Genomic DNA, 19,651 nt, shown 5'->3' with positions numbered 1-19,651 from the left:
CCAGATTTAAAAATAACTTTACTGGGAAATCACACTTTGCAATAAACGACATGGTATGCCCAGAACAACAGGCTATGCTATACATGTTAGAGCCATCTTGGAACCATCAACCATCAAAAATACTATTGTAAATATTCCCTTACCTTTCATTATCTTCATCAGAAGGCACTTCCAGGAATCCCAGGTCCATAACAAATGTAGTTTTGTTCGAAAAAGTTAATAATTTGTCCCAATAGTTCCTTCTTGTTAGCGCGTTCCCGAAAGCTACTCAAAATGTACTGTGGTGCGTGGGACTTGTCGTCACGAATGTGCAAAAAAAAAAATTTAAGTTCGTTTAAACACTTCAAACGTTGTATAACATAAAACTTTAGGGCCTTTTTCAACCAGAGCTTCAATAATATTCAAGGCAGACGAATGCATTGTCTTACTAAACGTTTCGAAAGGGGAGGGTAGCCATGGGCGGCCGCGTCATTGTAGTAATGGCCCTCCACCTGTGACCAAGCTCCACAGCCTCTCTTTGGGTTAGTTTTCACCGGAGAAGACTCAAACCACTTTGTAAAGACTGGGGACATCTAGTGGAAGCCATAGGAAGTGCTAAATGATTTATAAGCCCCTGTGTGTTTCAATGGCACATGTTTGAAGTGATATCCACACATCAGATTTCAGTTTCCTGTCAGGATTTGTCTCAGGGTTTTGACTGCCATATGAGTTCTGTTATACTCACAAACACCATTCAAACAGTTTTAGAAACTTTAGGGTGTTTTCTATCCAAATCAAACAATTATATGCATATTCTAGTTACTGGGCAGGAGTAGTAACCAGATTAAATTGGGTACGTTTTTGTTATCCGGCCTTGCAAATACTTCCCCCTATCCCCAACAGGTTTTAAGCATTGTTTCGAGAATGGCCTCACATGATTACTTAGAAGAGTGGGGCTAAGGCTCAAGAGGGTGTGAACAATGCTAAATTGGCATTCTCAAAAAAGTACTCTCGCAAGTGTTAAACTTTTCAAAGGGATTTTCAGGTACTTGTCTACAAGGTGGAATAACAAGTTTGTCACATTTAAAATAAACAACTTTCCCATCTTTTCCCCAACTGATGTATGATGTACCATTTTGAAGCTTGGAGTCTGCATTGTGGCCATTGCCACACTCTGCCACACCCACCATCTAAGCCCCTTTTTGATCTAGAAAAACCCCTGCATAATGTCTGAGGGATGTGAAAGGCACTTTATTTGTGGAAGTACCCTTGTTCTTATTACAAACATTTCCAAGGATTTACTTTCCTGATAGACATGTTTGTTTGTTTGTTTGTTAGAGGTTGATAATTGAATTTAAGTAGCCAATACTCATGTACATTAAGTCAAGTCACTTTAGAATTGGTCTATGTTGTGATGACAGTCCTACCTGAGTTGTCCTACTGCTGTTCGCTGGACAGTAGCCATGAAATGTCACCAAAAGATGAGGCTTTTTACAAATGTATATTCTTTGTCTCTAAAGGAATTCATAACAAACTCAAATTTGTAAAAAGTTTCATCTTAGAAGTGAATTCATGGCTAGCTGGACAGTGGTCAAAAACATCTGTCCATGGTGCTGAATAACGCACGTGCACATGGAAGTTGGAGCAATGCCTCACAAACTAGTAAACTGCTCTGTTATATGTTGGTAACATCGTATTCAAAACAATCTGACACAGGTCAAGAGGCTGACACGTAAGCTTTAATAAATGGTGATACTAGCAAGAGCAGAGTGTGAGTTTCTCTTTTCTTTCAAGGTAATATCGATTTAAAAGGACAATGTTATAGGCAGCTGTATCTGCAGTGGGTCAGCAGCAGTGAAAGGGTTAAGCAAGCTACGTTGGCATAATTGCCCATGTCTCTGGATTGGAGGTGGTGTTGTCCTCAGCGGCGCGCGTTCACGGGCTGTGTGCTGTAGCGCTCCTCGTGCACTATACAATCCTCTCGAGAGGAGAGGATTTAATCAAATTATAGTTCCACTCGACGTATGGATATTTGCAATAACTCATGGAAAAGGGGGCGATGCTAGAGTGAGCTGCACCCTCTGTGTGTGTGTTCGAAATATCTGTGAGGAAACTGTCCTGTCCCGAGCGCAGAAGAGTGTGAAATGAAATGTTGATACCCACACGGCAAAACCTCCTGATACGGAAGGATGGACTGCATATGCATTGTCACAACAAAGGTATGATGACATAAGTATGGTACAGCGCTCACGCTTATGAAAACATATGAACTAGTACAGGAATCTGACAGTCCATCACATTACTCTGCGACTTGTAAAATGCCTATTCTGCGGATTGAACCCGTAGTTCATGTGCACAAGACGTCAATATTGACGGTTTCAAATGATATCGGTGTTCAATAATGTTTCTGTTTCTCAGTATTCAAAGTCGTTTTCTAGAGATGACAATGCAGTACAGCGGCACACATGCCCCCGCAACCCCCTTGATTATTTTACAATGCTTTGCTTCCCACTTAACCAGCACGTGATTGTGTAATTTGTTCCATGTTCTCCACGCGATCTCTTATGCATTCTCGCACTAATTCAATCAGGGTTCTGAGGTTGACTGCTTTACTTGTTTTGGCTCTTTTGCTCCAGTGGATATATGGTTGAAGTCCATATCCTAAGATTTACTGCCTCTAAACTTTTTCTAGTGTTTGCATTGTACTTATTATCCCATCATAATAGTAAAGTGTCACACATACCCTTGACAAGTTATATAGACTGAATCATGTATCTTTCTGACATAATTTTGGCATCTTTAAAAAGCAGGGATGTTTACTATAGTCAGAATCCACAAAGAATAGTTTTTATTCTGCTGTTATCCAATACTTGGAGACTTTATTATAGTTAACAGTTGACTGGAATTGAACCATGATGATTGCTATATATATTTTGATACTGGGAGGCGGGTGTGCTGCTTTGGAGAATCCCTTTTTAGGGTGAGCGCTCCATCTTCAAAACAATCAATGAAACACACATGCCTCCCAGAATCCCAAACTGGACAACCAAAAAAGCTGCATCTCCAAAAGCCAGATAAAAGAAAGTAAATGATAATTCACCTATTTTATGTTTTCAGCCTTCACCAGCCAATAATTGTGTAATTTTTCTTGAGACTGGTTACTTGGCTACTTGGTTGCCAGCCAGAGTAAAATGCTTTGATTTTATTAGCAAGGGACTAGTAATTTTCTCTTCCCCAACATTGCTATTATCATGTAGTGGCCTACCAAATACAATATTTGAATAGATATGACCAAGGCTATTTACCCAACTCCTATAACCATTTTTTTTCGAGTTTGTTATTTATGTGTCTAGTCAAATAGCCCAGCTGTAGTCCAGGGCCAAAGTTATAACTTCTGTTGGCTATTCCCCCCCCCCCCACCTGGGATTGGAACCAACCGGCCCGTGGGGACTAGTCCATTCCCCATAGTGTATGCCACTGAACTACCTGCTAAGGGGGTGTCCAGCTGTCATGTGAGATACTGTAGTCTGTTAGGAAAGCTAATGGGGTCTGATACTGCTGTCACAGTTGTGCAGGTAGCCCTCTCCCTCCCCCCACCTCTCAGCAGTGGTCTGTGTGCATCCCATAGGCAGTCCTCCAGGGAGGCAGCCGCATCCATTCAACCTGCAGACTCTCTGATCCAGAGCTACTTCCAAGTCCGAGTACGTTCTCTTTTTCAGCAGCAGTAGGAACAAAGCAGCAGAGTTGATGCAGTTTTTCTTTCTGAAAACAGCCTACTATGCTGTTCAAGACCGAGAATCTACCTATTTGATGAATATTGCAGAACAGCTTTGGTGCTATTGTAGCATGCAGGTGAATAAGGGAGTCTGACAACATTACTGTTGATGTACAAATGCCCAATGTTTATTTTACCCTCTGCATTTCATACATGATACATCTTGTCACCCCCCCTCCTTCGACCGTGTCACTCTTCGGCTGGAGAGCTGGCCCAGGTGAAACTGTTTCAGAAACAACTCCAGGGGCAGTGGGGACAAGTTTCTTTTCCTTCACTTTCCTGTGGACTCTTCCTTCCCACAGTTTTGAATTAGGGGCTAGTTCTTGCAACAGCAATAGGCGCTGTTTTGTGAGGCACCTTCACGCACAACAGCTAACCTAACAAAGCCACGGGGGTATCTGCATCCTGATATTTTGTCCAGGCTCCAATGGACTGAGCTGCCCTGCACTTCGGTCAATGTGTATTTTTCCCCTCATTCTCTGTTGTCAGAGCCTCTCTAGTTGTGGGAAGCATTTTCTTAGTCCTCCTGGAAAACAGTCTCCGTGCAGGAGATGGCAAGCCTTCTCAGGGAAGGTTGCGCACACACAGCCACTCAATCTGGATATCGTACTTGTCTCTGACACTTTTCCAATGTATTTTGCTGAGCGTATAGCCACCAACCCGTTAGACTGAGGATAGTGGGGGCTGCTCAGCATGTGTTCAAAATCCCATGCTGAGGCAAAATCCTGAAATGTCCCACACACACACAGGGTAGCGTTGTCTGCTATTATACAATGGGGTATCCCATGGACAGCGAAGTGCCTCTTCAGTTATCCAATCACAGTGGTGCTCCTCATATGTAAGGTAGTCCAGTTCAAACCAGACTGAGAGTCCACCAGGACCAAGTGCATCTTACCCTGCCATTTGAAAATGTCCGCAGCAGTCACCGATAAGGGCAGTTCAGATATGTCATGCAAATGCGTTGGCTACTTAACACTAGAACCGCCTTGCCTTTCAGCATATTAGTACCCGCTAGAGAATGTTGTCTCGCGTCCCATTTAGCATATGCTTCAGATGCATATCAACCCGCAAGGTGCGTAAACATGCTTGATAAATTGTTTATGCACGTTTGTAAAGGATTAATTAATATATTTTTAAAAATTACTTTGTCAAGGATATGTTTTGTATAATTCTACAAAGTCCTAGGACTTTGGTGTAATCCATTTGATAATTTTTTTTTGTAGATTAGTAATATAATTAAGTCCAGTTACAGCTTCTTTTGACAAAGTAGAAACAAAAGATGATTATGACGATAATACCAGCCAGGTGGGCAGGTGAAATTATTTGCTGTAATCATAAACACAAGCACCAGTGCATGAGCAATTGTAAAGGATTAATTGCATAAAGAAATATTTGTGGAAATATATTAATGACAAGATATAAAAACAGTAATTTGTTGACTGTATTGTGCCCTTATACCTGTGACTTTACACATTTAATTAATTGCGTCTTCTCTTTATACTTCGGGTCCACAGGCTGCACAGCTTTGGGGCTTTGCATGAGCAAGACCAACAAACAAATTGATTGCACTGCACAGTTTTCATGGGCTTTGTTTCATGTGCACCTGCAGACTTGAAATTGTCTTATTTTTCCGGTGTGGGTAGTTGTGGTGCTTTGGGAAGAGGGAGAGCAGGACCTGCTACCTTGGTGGCCTGATTGGCGGCTCACGAAGCTCATATTCCAGATCCAGTGGGATGCATGTTACTGAGGATGCAAACACTCTTATTTCTTTTACATCTGTACACCGTGAGAGTTGCTTTACCACTTTCCATCATTGATGTGGAGTACAGCTCCTCTGGTATGTATTGCGCAGAGGGGGGCAACTCCCGCCTTTTGTTCACTGTTCTGAGCAGGCTAGTCTTCTTTGCAATAAACTTGTCTGCCAGGGTTGCTCATCTGCAGCAGGAAGCGGTCTCCTGCCTGGCTGAGAAAGCAGTAGATGTTCTGATCCAGTTTGGCACCACATACCTATGCAAGTCAGAGTTCTCAGCTCTGGCGTAATTAAAAAATAAGTACACGGACTCGATGCTGTGCTGAGCATGACCTCAAGGGTTGCACTGTCAAACTGAGCCCTTGTTGACAACTTCAACCAATCGCACACCTCTCATTTGAACTGTGTGTTTCAGGCTGTAGATGAAACCTAGAACTGTGTATGTTTGCCTCAAAAAGCATCTTGCTTCAATCAGTTAATTCCAGTTCAGAATGAAAAATTATTTTAACAGCAACAGTTCCAAATTAGACAATGTTAATGTTTTTAATGGGGAAAAACAAACATGAAAAGCTTTGTATGGGTATTTTACTTATTTGTTTATAAACATTATTACTAGTATTTTAACAGCAACAATTCCAGCCTTGACTTGTTTTCAACAATCATTTCTACAGTAAGATGTACAGGAGGCCTGATCATGTTTCATCTTCATATGTACTGTTACTTTTGGTTGCACGATCAGTAGCTACCTAGCTTGCTTTGGCTAACGTTAGCTAGCTAGCTATTAGCAGTGTAAAGGGGATTGTTTGAAAGAGGAACTCGCATCAACTACTATGAGAGACTGTGCCTTTTTAAAGTATACAGACCCCTTGACTTTTTCCACGTTTTGTTAGGTTACAGCCTTATTGTGAAATGTATTAAACAGTTTGTTTCCTTCATCAATCTACACACAACACCCCCATAATGACAAAGCTAAAACAGGTTATGAATTTTTGCTAATTTATTAAAATTACAAAACTGAAATATTACATTTACATAAGTATTCAGACCCTTTACTCAGTACTTTATTGAAGCACCTTTGGCAGCGATTACAGCCTCGAGTCTAATTGGGTATGATACTACAAGCTTGGCACACCTGTGTTTGGAGTTTCTCCCATTCTTCTCTGTTAGGTTGGATGGGGAGCTTTGCTGCACAGCTATTTTCAAGTCTCTCCAGAGATGTTTGTTTGGGTTCAAGTCTGGGCTCTGGCTGGGCCACTCAAGGACATTCAGAGACTTGTCCCGAAGCCACTCCTGTGTTGTCTTGGCTGTGTGCTTTTGGAAGGTGAGCCTTTGCCCCAGTCTGAGGTCCTGACTGCTCTGGAGCAGGTTTTCATCAAGGATCTCTCTGTACTTTGCTCTGTTCATCTTTCCCTTGGCCCTGACTCATCTCCCAGTCCCTGCCACATAAAAACCTCCCCACAGCAGGATTCTGCCAACACCACACTTCACCGTAGGGATGGTGCCAGGATTCCTCCAGATGTGACTCTTGGCATTCAGGCCAAAGAGTTCAATCTTGGTTTCATCAGACCAGAGAATCTTGTTTTTCATGGTCTGAGAGTCTTTTAGGTGCATTTTGGCAAACTCCAAGCTAGCTGTCATGTGCCTTTTACTGAGTGGCTTCTCTGGCCGCTCTACCGTAGAGTGCTGCAGAGATGGTTGTCGTTCTAGAAGGTTCTCCCATCTCAACAGAGGAACTCTAGAGCTCTATCAGATTGACTATCGGGTTCTAGGTCACATCCCTGTGTGTTTGTTTTTCCACCACCATCTCCCTTTTTTTGTAACTGTCTAAGTTGGTCGTAGAAAAATATTTATGGTCTGATCCACCTAGTGGAGGTCTGGCCAAGGATGAATTTGCTTTGGCGACCGAGCTGTAACATAAGTCAATGATCTTATTTTTCCTTGTTACACCCAGTATGTGACTTGTCTTGCGTCCCACCTACTCAACAGCCAGTGTAATCCCGTGGCGCGATATTCAAATACCTCAAATGCAAAAACTTCAATTTTTCAAACATATGACTATTTTACACAATTTTAAAGACAAGACTCTCGTTAATCTAACCACATTGTCCGATTTCAAAAAGGCTTTACAACGAAAGCAAAGCATTAGATTATGTCAGCAAAGTACCCAGCCAGAAATAATCAGACACCCATTTTTCAAGCTAGCATATGATGTCACATAAACCCAAACCACAGCTAAATGCAGCACTAACCTTTGATGATCTTCATCAGATGACAACCCTAGGACATTATGTTATACAATACATGCATGTTTTGTTCAATCAAGTTCATATTTATATCAAAAACCAGCTTTTTACATAAGCATGTGACTTGCATGTGACTAGCATTCCCACCGAACACTGCCGGTGAATTTACTAAATTACTCACGATAAACGTTCACAAAAAGCATAACAATTATAGATACAGAACTCCTCTATGCACTCGATATGTCCAATTTTAAAATAGCTTTTCGGTGAAAGCACATTTTGCAATATTCTCAGTAGATAGCCCGGCATCACAGGGCTAGCTATTTAGACACCCAGCAAGTTTAGCACTCACCAAAGTCAGATTTACTATAAGAAAAATGTTATTACCTTTGTTGTCTTCGTCAGAATGCACTCCCAGGACTTCTACTTCAATAACAAATGTTGGTTTGGTCCCAAATAATCCATTGTTATATCCAAATAGCGGCGTTTTGTTTGTGCGTTCAAGACACTATCCGAAAGGGTAAATAAGGGTGACGAGCATGGCGCATTTCGCGACAAATTTCGAAATATTCCATTACCGTACTTCGAAGCATGTCAACCGCTGTTTAAAATCAATTTTTATGCCATTTTTCTCGTAAAAAAGTGATAATATTCCGACCGGGAATCTGTGTTTAGGTAAAAAGACGAAAGAAAATAAAGCATGGGGTCGACTCGGGCACAAGCCTGAGTTTCACAGTACTGTGAGCAGCCACTATCCAAACGCGCTACTTTTTTTCAGCCAGAGCCTGCAAAGCCACGATTCAGCTTTTTGCCGCCTTCTGAGAGCCCATGGGAGCCGTAGGAAGTGTCACGTAACAGCAGAGATCCCCTGTAATGGATAGAGATAATCAAGAAGGCCAAGAAATTGTCAGACAGGGCACTTCCTGCATTGAATCTTCTCATGTTTTGGCCTGCCAAATGAGTTCTGTTATTCTCACAGACCCCATTCAAACAGTTTTAGAAACTTTGGAGTGTTTTCTATCCAAAGCTAATAATTATATGCATATGCTAGTTACTGGGCAGGAGTAGTAACCAGATTAAATCGGGTACCTTTTTTATCCGGCCGTGAAAATACTGCCCCCTAGCCATAACTGGTTAACTGACTTGTGATCAGCACTCATCCACCTTTCCTCCACCTTACCCAATAGGTGCAACATATGAGAAAACTGACCATGGAAAAATTAGAACACTCCGTTTAGCAGCACAATGGAACTAACCACGATTGGACTTTGTCCAGCTAAGTAGGGTGAATGGAAACAGCTGTTCTGTGATAAGGAATAGGCCGTTTGTTGAGACCGACTATCGACTCAGGCTGGTCTCCAACACAAATGGCATGGTCGGCCTGAGGGTGTGTGCCAGTAGGGTTCAGAGGTCGGCTCATTGACCATTATTGACACACCGATAACTGGCTCGCCTCACTGCTCCGACGAGTGTTGGAGCCGGTGTAGTACGATTAGCTTCAAGTTGACAGCCCACAGTATTCCATTTCTCCATGTTTCATCTCATAAAGCTAATCATACTACACCGGCTCTGACGCTGGTCGGATGTTGCAGGGCTTGCAAACTATTACAGACTACAAAAGGAAGCACAGCCACGAGCTGCCCAGTGACACGAGCCTACCAGACAAGCTAAATTACTTATATGCTCGCTTTGAGGCAAGCAACACTGAAGCATGCATAAGAGCATCAACTGTTCCGGACGACTGTGTGATCACACTCTCCGTAGCCGACGTGAGTAAGACCTTTAAACAGGTCAACGTTCACAAGGCCGCATGGCCAGACGGATTACCAGGACGTGTACTCTGAGCATGCACTGACCAACTGGCAAGTATCTTCACTGACATTTTCAACCGGTCCCTGGTTAAGATCGTACAGCGGATTATTCTCCTACTTGGATTAATTTTGCTGGTACCTGAAACAGCACGTGAACTTTGAGAAAGTCGGCGGCACCAGACATCCACTATAGGAAGAACACTTTCACAATGTCATAACTCTCGTTCGAGAGAATGGATCAAAGGGGACATACCTGGAGAGATCGTGAGACAAAACAACCTGGGTGAAGGACTACTAAAAAGTAAGAGGAAAAGGGGCAGGAAAGGCAGAGGTTGAAAAGGAACACAACAAAGATCCTGCTTCCAACTATCCTGCTCTCCAAACGCTTAAATTCTCTAGGGTAGGGGGCAGTATTTTCACGGCCGCATGAAAAACGTACCCAAATTAAACGGCCTACTACTCGGGCCCAGGAACTAAGATATGCATATTATTAGTAGATTTGGATAGAAAACACTCTGAAGTTTCTAAAACTGTTTGAATGATGTCTGTGTATAACAGAACTCATATGGCAGGCAAAAACCTGAGAAAAATCTAACCTGGAAGTGGGAAATCTGGAGCTTGTAGTCTTTAAGGGCAGGGAGTGATGATCTTGCCCCCACCTGGTGCAGAAGGCATGACTGGCCCCTGGGGGGAAGCTATCTGTGGCGGGGCTGTTGCTATGAGGGAATAGCACTGCGTGAGACATGAACTGTAGCCGTTGAGTATGGAGGATTTAGATTTTTCACTCGTCATACACAGAAAAAAGTAACTGGCCACATATTTAAGTGATGATGGGCGTGGATATCACATGGCTGTTGTAAACTGGAATCTAGAGGTTTGTTTGGAATGTATAGCGTTGTGAAAAACGCCCAAGAACACACTGATACTTTTGCAACTGGCATTTTGTAAGCACTCGTTCGCTCATTCTGAAAATAAACACGCTTTTTATTTAGTCAATAAGGTTGTTATGGGCATCATATCTCTGCCTTTGAGCTGTATATAGAGTAGTTTTGGTCCATCAGTTTTAATGAATTCCTCAATTGATTTCAGCTGTCCTGTATTACTGTACTCACTGGTGGAAAAAGTACTCATTTCTCATACTTGAGTAAAAGTAAAGATGCCTTAATAGAAATTGACAAGTTAAAGTGAAAACCACCCAGTAAAATACTACTTGAAGTCTACTAAAGTCTAAAAGTATTTGGATTTTAATTTACTTAAGTATCAAAAGTAAATGTAGTTGTGGAAAAATACTTGAGTATTAAAAGTAAAATAATTTAAATTCCTTCTATTAAGCAAACCAGATGACACACTTTTATTTGTATTTACTGATAGCCATGGACACACTCCGACATAATTTAAAAACAAAACATTTGTGTGTATCGAGTCTGCCAGATCAGAGGCAGTAAGGATTTTCCAATTGTATTTAACTAGGCAAGTCAGTTAAGAACAAATTCTTATTTACAATGACGGCCTAACCCGGACGACGCTGGGCCAGTTGTGCACCACCCTATGTGACTCCCAATCACGGTCGGTTGTGATACAGCCTGGAATCGAACTGTATTGACACCTCTAGCACTGAGATGCTGTGCCTTAGACTGCTGCACCAGTCGGGAGCCCAGGGATGTTCTCTTGATAAGTGTGCAAATTGGACCATTTTCTATCCCGCTAAGCATTCAAAATGTAACGAGTACTTTTGGGTGTCATGGAAAATGTATGGCCTAAAAGTACAATTTTCCTCAGGAATGTAGTGAAGTAAGTTGTCAAATATAAATAGTAAAGTACAAAAATATTTTTTTACTTATGTACTTTACACCACTGTATGCACTGCAGTCTTGTTTTGTTTTATTGTAATGCTGCCCTCTACTGTTATGTTGCGCCAAACACAGACAGACTTTCTTTGCAGCAGAGGTGTCAAACTCAATTCCTGGAGGGCCGTATGTCAGTGGGTTTTCACTCCTTCCTTGTACTTGATTGATAAATTAAAGTTAATTGATTAATTAGAAACTCCCCTTCCCTGGTTGTTTATGTCTTGATTGGACACATTGAACGGAAATAACAAATTAGCAGGCACATGGGCCTCCACCAATTGATTCTGACACCCCTAATTTGCAGGAGCAGGTCTCTCCAAGGCAGTCTTCATTTTTTTTAGGGAGGAGTGGCTCACATTGTTTTGAGACCAAGCTGTTCATTTACCCAAGATGTCTTTTGTAAGGAGAGAACGCAACGTTATGACTAACTGCTGTTACCTGAAGGAGGGAAACGAGGTACAAAATACTATAGCAAGTTGCACTCACGTGACCTTCGGTTGAAAATCATGCCTGACAAGGCCAATGAAATCTGCAACTCGCTGGAAGCCACGCCTTTCAGAGGTGATAAGCGTGAGGCTCGGATTCATTCTTTCAATTGAATAATGCTCTTCACCGAGCCCAGGAACAGACGGTGCAGGGCCAAACAGGCGTTGTACCTGGTTTCCCTCCTCCAGGGAACAGTATTTCATAACGTTACGTTCCCTTTCAGTCAGTCAACTTCAGTACGACATACTATGAGGAAATCCAATCCTGCCCCAAGCTGACCCCAATAAATGAAACTGCCCATGGACAACCCAGACTTAACCCTGCAAGATGCGGCAGTCTGGGTATTGCGCTCACGGTGTGATGCCTAGTGACTTTCTACTGTCGTAGCTATAAACACACTGGGAGCAGTGAGATCTAATCGATAAAACTTCACAGGAGTGTGTGGTGATGCCCAACTCGCCGCATCACAAATATATCCTAGTCAACCCTTTAAACAACACCCAAGACGCTGCCAGACACCTGGTGGAGTGGGTGCATACAGTGCTGGGTTAACCCTTGCCCGCTGCTGGTATATGCCAGGGAGATGGCCTCCACAATCCAGTGGGAGAGATGGTGTACCCTTCTGAGAGCTGGATTAGCAAAACAGACAAAAAGATGTACACACAACCGGATATCCCGGATCCGCTTAACTTACAGTGCATTCGGAAGGTATTCAGACCCTTCCATTTTTCCACATTTTATTCTAAAATGGATTAAATTGTTTTTATTTTTCCCTCATCAATCAACAAACAATACCCATAATGACAACAACAAAGTTATTTTTTTGAAATTTTAGCAAATGTATTACAATTAAAACTATTGCATATACATAAGTATTCAGACCCTTTACTCGGTACTTTGTTGAAGCGCCTTTGGCAGCGATTACAGCCTCAAGTCTTGTTGGTTATGACGCTACAAGCTTGGCACACCTGTATTTGGGGAGTTTCTCCCATTCTTCTCTGCAGATCCTCTCAAGCTCTGTCAGGTTGGATGGGGAGCGTTGCTACACACCTATTTTCAGGTCTCTCCAGAGATGTTCGATTGGGTTCAAGTCCGGGCTGGGCCACTCAAGGACTTTCAGAGACTTGTCCCGAAGCCACTCCTGCGTTGTCTGGGATGTGTGCTTAGGGTCGTTGAACTGTTGGAAGGTGAACCTTCGCACCAGTCTGAGGTCCTGAGCGCTCTGCAGCAGGTTGTCATTAACCTCTATGGGCTTGCGTCCCACCTCAACAGCCAGTGTAATCCCGTGGCGCGTTATTCAAATTCCTAAAAAATGCAAAAACTTCAATTTTTCAAACATATGACTATTTTACATCATTTTAAAGACAATACTCTTGTTAATCTAACCACACTGTCCGATTTCAAAAAGGCTTTACAACGAAAGCAAAACATTAGATTATGTCAGCAGAGTACCCAGCCAGAAATAATCAGACACCCATTTTTCAAGCTAGCATATGTCACATAAACCCAAACCACAGCTAAATGCAGCACTAACCTTTGATGATCTTCATCAGATGACAATCCTAGGACATTATGTTATACAATACATGCATGTTTTGTTCAATCAAGTTCATATTTATATCAAAAACCAGCTTTTTACATTAGCATGTGACTAGCATTCCCACCGAACACTGCCGGTGAATTTACTAAATTACTCACGATAAACGTTCACAAAAAGCATAACAATTATTTTAAGAATTATAGATACAGAACTCCTCTATGCACTCGATATGTCCGATTTTAAAATAGCTTTTCAGTGAAAGCACATTTTGCAATATTCTCAGTAGATAGCCCGGCATCACAGGGCTAGCTATTTAGACACCCAGCAAGTTTAGCACTCACCAAAGTCAGATTTACTATAAGAAAAATGTTATTACCTTTGTTGTCTTCGTCAGAATGCACTCCCAGGACTGCTACTTCAATAACAAATGTTGGTTTGGGACTGCTCAAAATACTCCTTTGTATTTCAACGCGTAAGTAACTGCAGCGTTGTGTGCATTGCTGGTCAGTCAATGCTAATTTCATGTTTTTGCAACTCGTTGCAAAGCGGGAGGGGGTGATTTCCTTAGAGCGAAAGCAGCTCAGGCCCATCTCATGCAGATTTCCATTACCATCACCCAAAAGGGACGAGGTGCTGTTCGCATTATTTCGCTCCTCCACTTGCGACGCAGCAACACTGTTGCTGATTTAAAGGTTTTGTCAAGCAAAGTCTCAGATTCATTTCCTCTCCAATGCACCTTGCCTGATGGTTGTCTCCTAACCCCTAACCTCAAGCGCTTTATTGGCTTGACTACTATGGCATGAGAGTCTATTAGCAGTGGTCAAACTTGACATTTTTCTTCTGGATGGAAGAACAAAAGAAACCTGACACATTTCTGAAAGCAATTTGTAGCTACAATGGTGAATAATTCTGTGGTACAGGACAATGCTGACCATTTCCATTGAAGGGATATGTCTTCATTATCTTTGTCCCAAATGCGGTATCCGTGTTCTTTTGGACAGGGAGAAACTACATCGCCTGCGAACATCAAAGGTCACTTCCAGGGCTGACCAATTTGGCTGCATTCGCTGTCAATCAGTCAGTGCTTTCCCCTTCCCCCACATTTTAATTTGCTTTTCTTCTTCAGTCTACCTCCCCCTCCCATCTCTCTCCCTCTATCTCTCCCACAGTGTAAACACACAGTGGAGATTTCACCATTAGCTCATACTCATCTCTCCACAAATCCGCTTAGGAAACAGTCCTTTCTCTACTAACACTCCACCCCGCTCCATGTCTACCCTCTCCCACAGGAGATACACTGCCCTCCTCTCATAAATGCTCCCTAACCTGTCCCATATATCCCCATCTCCCTACACTGCTACCCTCAGGATACGGCCCCTTCCCTTCGCCAACCCCTTCTCTCTCCCCCCACTCTTCGCACCTCAGATATTTAGGATTTGCCCACTGCAAAAAGCTCACTAACCCGCCCCATGTCTCCTATGGTCCCATTAGGATACATATTGCTGTCTCACTCTCCCGCTCTCTCTTCACAAATGCTCCTTATCGCCATCGTCTCCCGCCCCATCTCCACACTGCCTTCCCATGTGGTGAACGTCCTTTCCCTCGCTCAGCAGAGCCATGTGACAAACCCCACGCTGCTACTGTGCAGCGCTCCCCTCTCTCCGCCTCCCACCTCTCTGCTCGCAGCAGTATTCTCAGTGGCACTCTCGCTCTCTTCATCAGCCCCCCACATCTGACAGATTTACTGAGAGTCTCTCTTGCCTGCCTTCCCTCTCTCGCTCTCTTTCCTTCATCCATCTGCCCCCCACAGAGTTTCCCTGCAAGACTCTCTAGCTCGCTCTCCTGCATCTGCTCGAGAGGCATTTTGACAGACGCGGTTCAGCTGAAGGTACCCTCTTTAAGGTGGTGACCTCCCTTGAATCCTCCCACTCGAAAAACGAGCAACCTTAGACCACCTCCCCCTCCCACCACCGCCTCACGCCTTTCCCCAGCGTCCAATCAGACCCCCACAGAGGACAGCTTAGCACGTACTCGCATTCTCCTCTCCCTCTTTCTCTCTCTCTCATTTGCCCACCATGGTTCCACAGTGGCTCTCCAGTGAACCTCGGCTCTGCAACGGAGTGTGTTGACTGTCGAGGAGGATAAGCGAGGGCGCACAACAGAGGAGTCAGCCAATCGACAGGAGGAAGAGAGGGAAGGAGGGGGTGGAGGAAGAGGGGCAGCTGAAGGAGAGGGGCAGGCCCGCTGGATGAAGGTAGAACACTGGGTGTCTCTCCCCCCCTGCAACGATGGAGTGATGCAAGGAATGAGGGCGGATGGTGAGAGCAGGCAGCAGCAGCATCAGCAGTGGAGGAGGAGCGGGTGGTGGTGCTGGCAGCAGAGGGGGAGCAGAGGGCAGCCGGAGAGGCCGAAGCAGGAACCGCTCTTGGAGGAAACGCGTGTCGGTCAACTGCTTCAGCGCCGTCGAAAATATGTCTCCCAGCGTGAAACACTTAGACTGCATCTCCCCCATGCTGTGCCACTGCAAAGTAGCATGCACCAACAGCACCATATCACTCATGTTTGGGTGCAAGGTGGGTGATGACAAGGGAGCATCTCGTTCAACAATGTTTCTTTTCATCTCTTAACTGCCTAAAAATAAGTCTAAGCAGCGGTGCCAGCTGTCAGACTGAGTGGCCTTTTGAAGTGATAGTGACCTTTTTACCTCGGAGCGTGTCTGTATTTAGTCTGCGTCTGTTTAGTCTTTTTTTTTTTTTTTGTATGCCTCAGACTTTGCCGAGGTAAGATATCAAAACACAGTTTGTTTACCATTCCACCTGAGAGTACATGATAGGTTGACGGAGTTGCCTGTCATCTCCAGTTCAGTGAACTGGCCAATTAGGAGGTCCGGTTATTGAGCATTCTTACGGAATTTGGTAGCAGGTTGACTTGGTGACAGACAGATCAGTGGGCATGTGTGCCTTAACATGTGCTCTGTAGTAGAGATCGGCATTCCCGTGGGACCTGCGGGCCCTGACAGAGAGCATTACAGAGTGGTCAGCATTATTTTGTGCTGTGGCTCGGAGCGGGGGTCAGATGACAACTTTGGGATGAAAATGTGTTTTAGTTCTGCATATTATTTTGAATGGTTGTCTTTCTGTTTTGTATGTAGTTATCGATTGTATTAAAATAACCTCTGTACCAGTATTCACACACTCTAAAGGACAATTCTGGTTCAATTTCAGTAGCCTACCTCTCCTCTCTTGTGTTGGGCGTGCGAGATCAAATGCGCTTGTGTCGGCCCAATTAAATAGCCTGTAGGCTATATGCATGGGCGGAGAAGCATAAGCAGTTTTCTTTCCATGGAAATGAACTTCCTAAATACAATTGGCTGATATAGCCCAATAATACCAATAGCCTAATATAATGGGCCACTTGAAAATTTCTGGTATTTGAAACTATTTATTAGGCTATTTCTGTGGATTTTGATCTTGACTAAGGTGGAATAATTGATAGGAAAGGGGCTCCAAAGATAGCTGAGTCACATGCTCTTAAAATAACATTGTGGGACTGTGGTCGGGTTCAGTACCAGTTCTTACGGTTGCTGGTGGGAATCAGGCAATAAGTCAGCAGAAGCGTGCAGGCGCGGTATGAAAAATAGCGGGAGCGGGATGAAGAAATCAGTTCGGTGCACACCTCTGTAGCAAGCACCACAGGCAGCCAGTTGAGACCAGGCCTGATGCTTATGTCTGAGACATTGGTCAGTTTTGTAAGCCTTCCGTATATTACATTTTACTGTGTTTTTGTTTTATTTGTATTTATTTTTTTTGTGCCAGAGGATAGTAGTGACAAATAAATAAAATGACAAGCTATGAAAACAGTCATGCTGCACAATGTCTCATTGGTCATTATGATAGGTTTCTTCACGGTTGCTGGAAATACTTATTCACTGGTCCCGTGTTGCTCAGTTGGTAGAGCATGGCACTTGCAACACCAGGGTTGTGTGTTCCATTCCCATGGGGGACCAGTACGAACAAATATAAAAATGTGCTCTCACTACTGTAAGTCAATCTGAATAAGAGCACCTGCTAAATGACTAAACTATCAATTGTAAGTTATCCAATATGTTATGCCAACAAATTATTCAATTTGTTATGCCATCCAGAGATTAACAATGGATCCTAATCAAAACCCAATCCATCGAAAAAGACTGACTAATAATCCCAGAGTTCATTCTCTTCGAGAGTTCAAATGTTAAGACCATATGGTGAAGAGTGGTAGTTCTGATGTAATGTTGCTGGGTGTTTCTGTGAGCTTGGCACATACACTGAGTGTACAAAAGATTAGAAACGCCTGCTCTTTCCATGAGACTGACCAGGTGAAAGCGATGATCCCTTAATGTCACTTGTTAAATCCACTTCAATCAGTGTAGATGAGGAGACGGGTTAGAGGGATTTTTAATCCTTGAGACAATGAAACATGGATTGTGTGTGTGTGCCATTCAGAGGGTGAATGGGCAAGACAAAAGATTGAAGTGCCTTTGAACAGGGTATGGTAGTAGGTGCCAGGCACACTGGTTTGAGTGTGTCAAGAACTGCACCGCTCCTAGGTTTTTCATGCTCAACATGTTTCCTGTGTGTATCAGGAATGGTTCATCACCCTAAGGACATCCAGACAACTTGACATAACTGTGGGAAGTATTGGCATGAACGTGGGCCAGCATCCCTGTGGAACGCATTCGACACCTTGTAGAGTCCATGTCCTGACGAATTGAGGCTGTTCTAGGGGAAAAGGGGGTGCAACTCAATATTAGGAAGGCTTTCCAGATGTTTTGGACAATGTATATTGGGTGAGAATTATCGCTCTTGGAAATGGTCTTCACCACATGGTCTTAACCTTTTGAACTCTTGGACAGAACAAACTCTGCGATTATTAGTCTGTCTTTCAATGGATTGGGTTTTGTTTAGAATCCATCGTTAATCTCTTTTACCTGATTCATGTAGGATTGTAGGTTACCTGCAAAACATTTTGGGTAATGTTTATGGTCCCCTTTAAAACAGCGTCATTTTTGTCGGCATTTACCTTTTCTATAGCCATTGCTTAGTTGCAACTGAGCAAAATACATTCAGTTTGAACTTGTTGTTATGACATTGACATGGTAACCTGACATCACGTGACCGCCAGCTCTAAATTTCTGACCGCCAGCTCTAAATTTAAAAAACTAAACAAGTTCCACAGACATGTGACTAACAGAAATGGAATAATGTGTCCATGAACAAAGGGGAGGTCAAAATAAATAAAAAATAAGTCAGTATCTGGTGTGGCCACCAGCTGCATTAACCTCTCTGGGCTAGGCGGGACGAATTCGTCCCACCTACGCAACAGCCAGTGTAATCCAGTGGCGCGATTTTCAAATACCTTAGAAATGCTATTACTTCAATTTCTCAAACATATGACTATTTTACAGCATTTTAAAGACAAGACTCTCGTTAATCTAACCACACTGTCCGATTTCAAAAAGGCTTTACAACGAAAACAAAACATTAGATTATGTCAGCAGAGTACCCAGCCAGAAATAATCAGACACCCATTTTTCAAGCTAGCATATAATGTCACAAAAACCCAGAAGACAGGTAAATGCAGCACTAACCTTTGATCTTCATCAGATGACACACCTAGGACATTGTTATACAATACATGCATGTTTTGTTCAATCAAGTTCATATTTATATCAAAAACCAGCTTTTTACATTAGCATGTGACGTTCAGAACTAGCATACCCCCCGCAAACCTCTGAATTTACTAAATTACTCACGATAAACGTTCACAAAAAACATAATTTAAGAATTATAGATACAGAACTCCTTTGTGCAATCGAGGTGTCCGATTTTAAAATAGCTTTTCGGTGAAAGCACATTTTGCAATATTCTCAGTAGATAGCCCGGCATCACAGGGCTAGCTATTTAGACACCCAGCACGTTTAGCACTCATCAAAGTCAGATTTACTATAAGAAAAATGTTCTTACCTTTGTTGTCTTCGTCAGAATGCACTCCCAGGACTTCTACTTCAATAACAAATGTTGGTTTGGTCCAAAATAATCCATCGTTATATCCTAACAGCGGCGTTTTGTTCGTGCGTTCTAGACACTATCCTAAAGGCTAAATAAGGGTGACGAGCATGGCGCAATTCGTGACAAAAGAATTCTAAATATTCCATTACCGTACTTCGAAGCATGTCAAC

General features: G+C 43.0%; 1 protein-coding gene across 29 annotated transcripts in view; it reads left to right on the top strand.

Moving 5' to 3' along the window:
• Window positions 1–19,651, top strand: part of LOC106568684 (discs large homolog 1-like protein) — a 338,585-nt gene that overhangs the window by 59,959 nt on the left and 258,975 nt on the right. The window contains exon 1 of one of the 29 annotated variants that reach the window (XM_082960713.1): window positions 13,731–16,004. The exons of the other annotated variants lie outside the window; for them this stretch is intronic. Within the exon in view, the coding sequence (XP_082816839.1) occupies window positions 15,747–16,004 (258 nt within the window). The 5' untranslated portion in view covers window positions 13,731–15,746. Of the gene's footprint in view, window positions 1–13,730; window positions 16,005–19,651 lie in introns of those variants that run through there. 29 annotated transcript variants of the gene reach the window in all.

This window comes from Salmo salar, chromosome 14 (genome assembly GCF_965601325.2).
Source record: "Salmo salar chromosome 14, fSalSal1, whole genome shotgun sequence".
NCBI classification, from domain to species: domain Eukaryota; kingdom Metazoa; phylum Chordata; class Actinopteri; order Salmoniformes; family Salmonidae; genus Salmo; species Salmo salar.
This window is presented reverse-complemented; position numbering and strand designations above follow the sequence as displayed.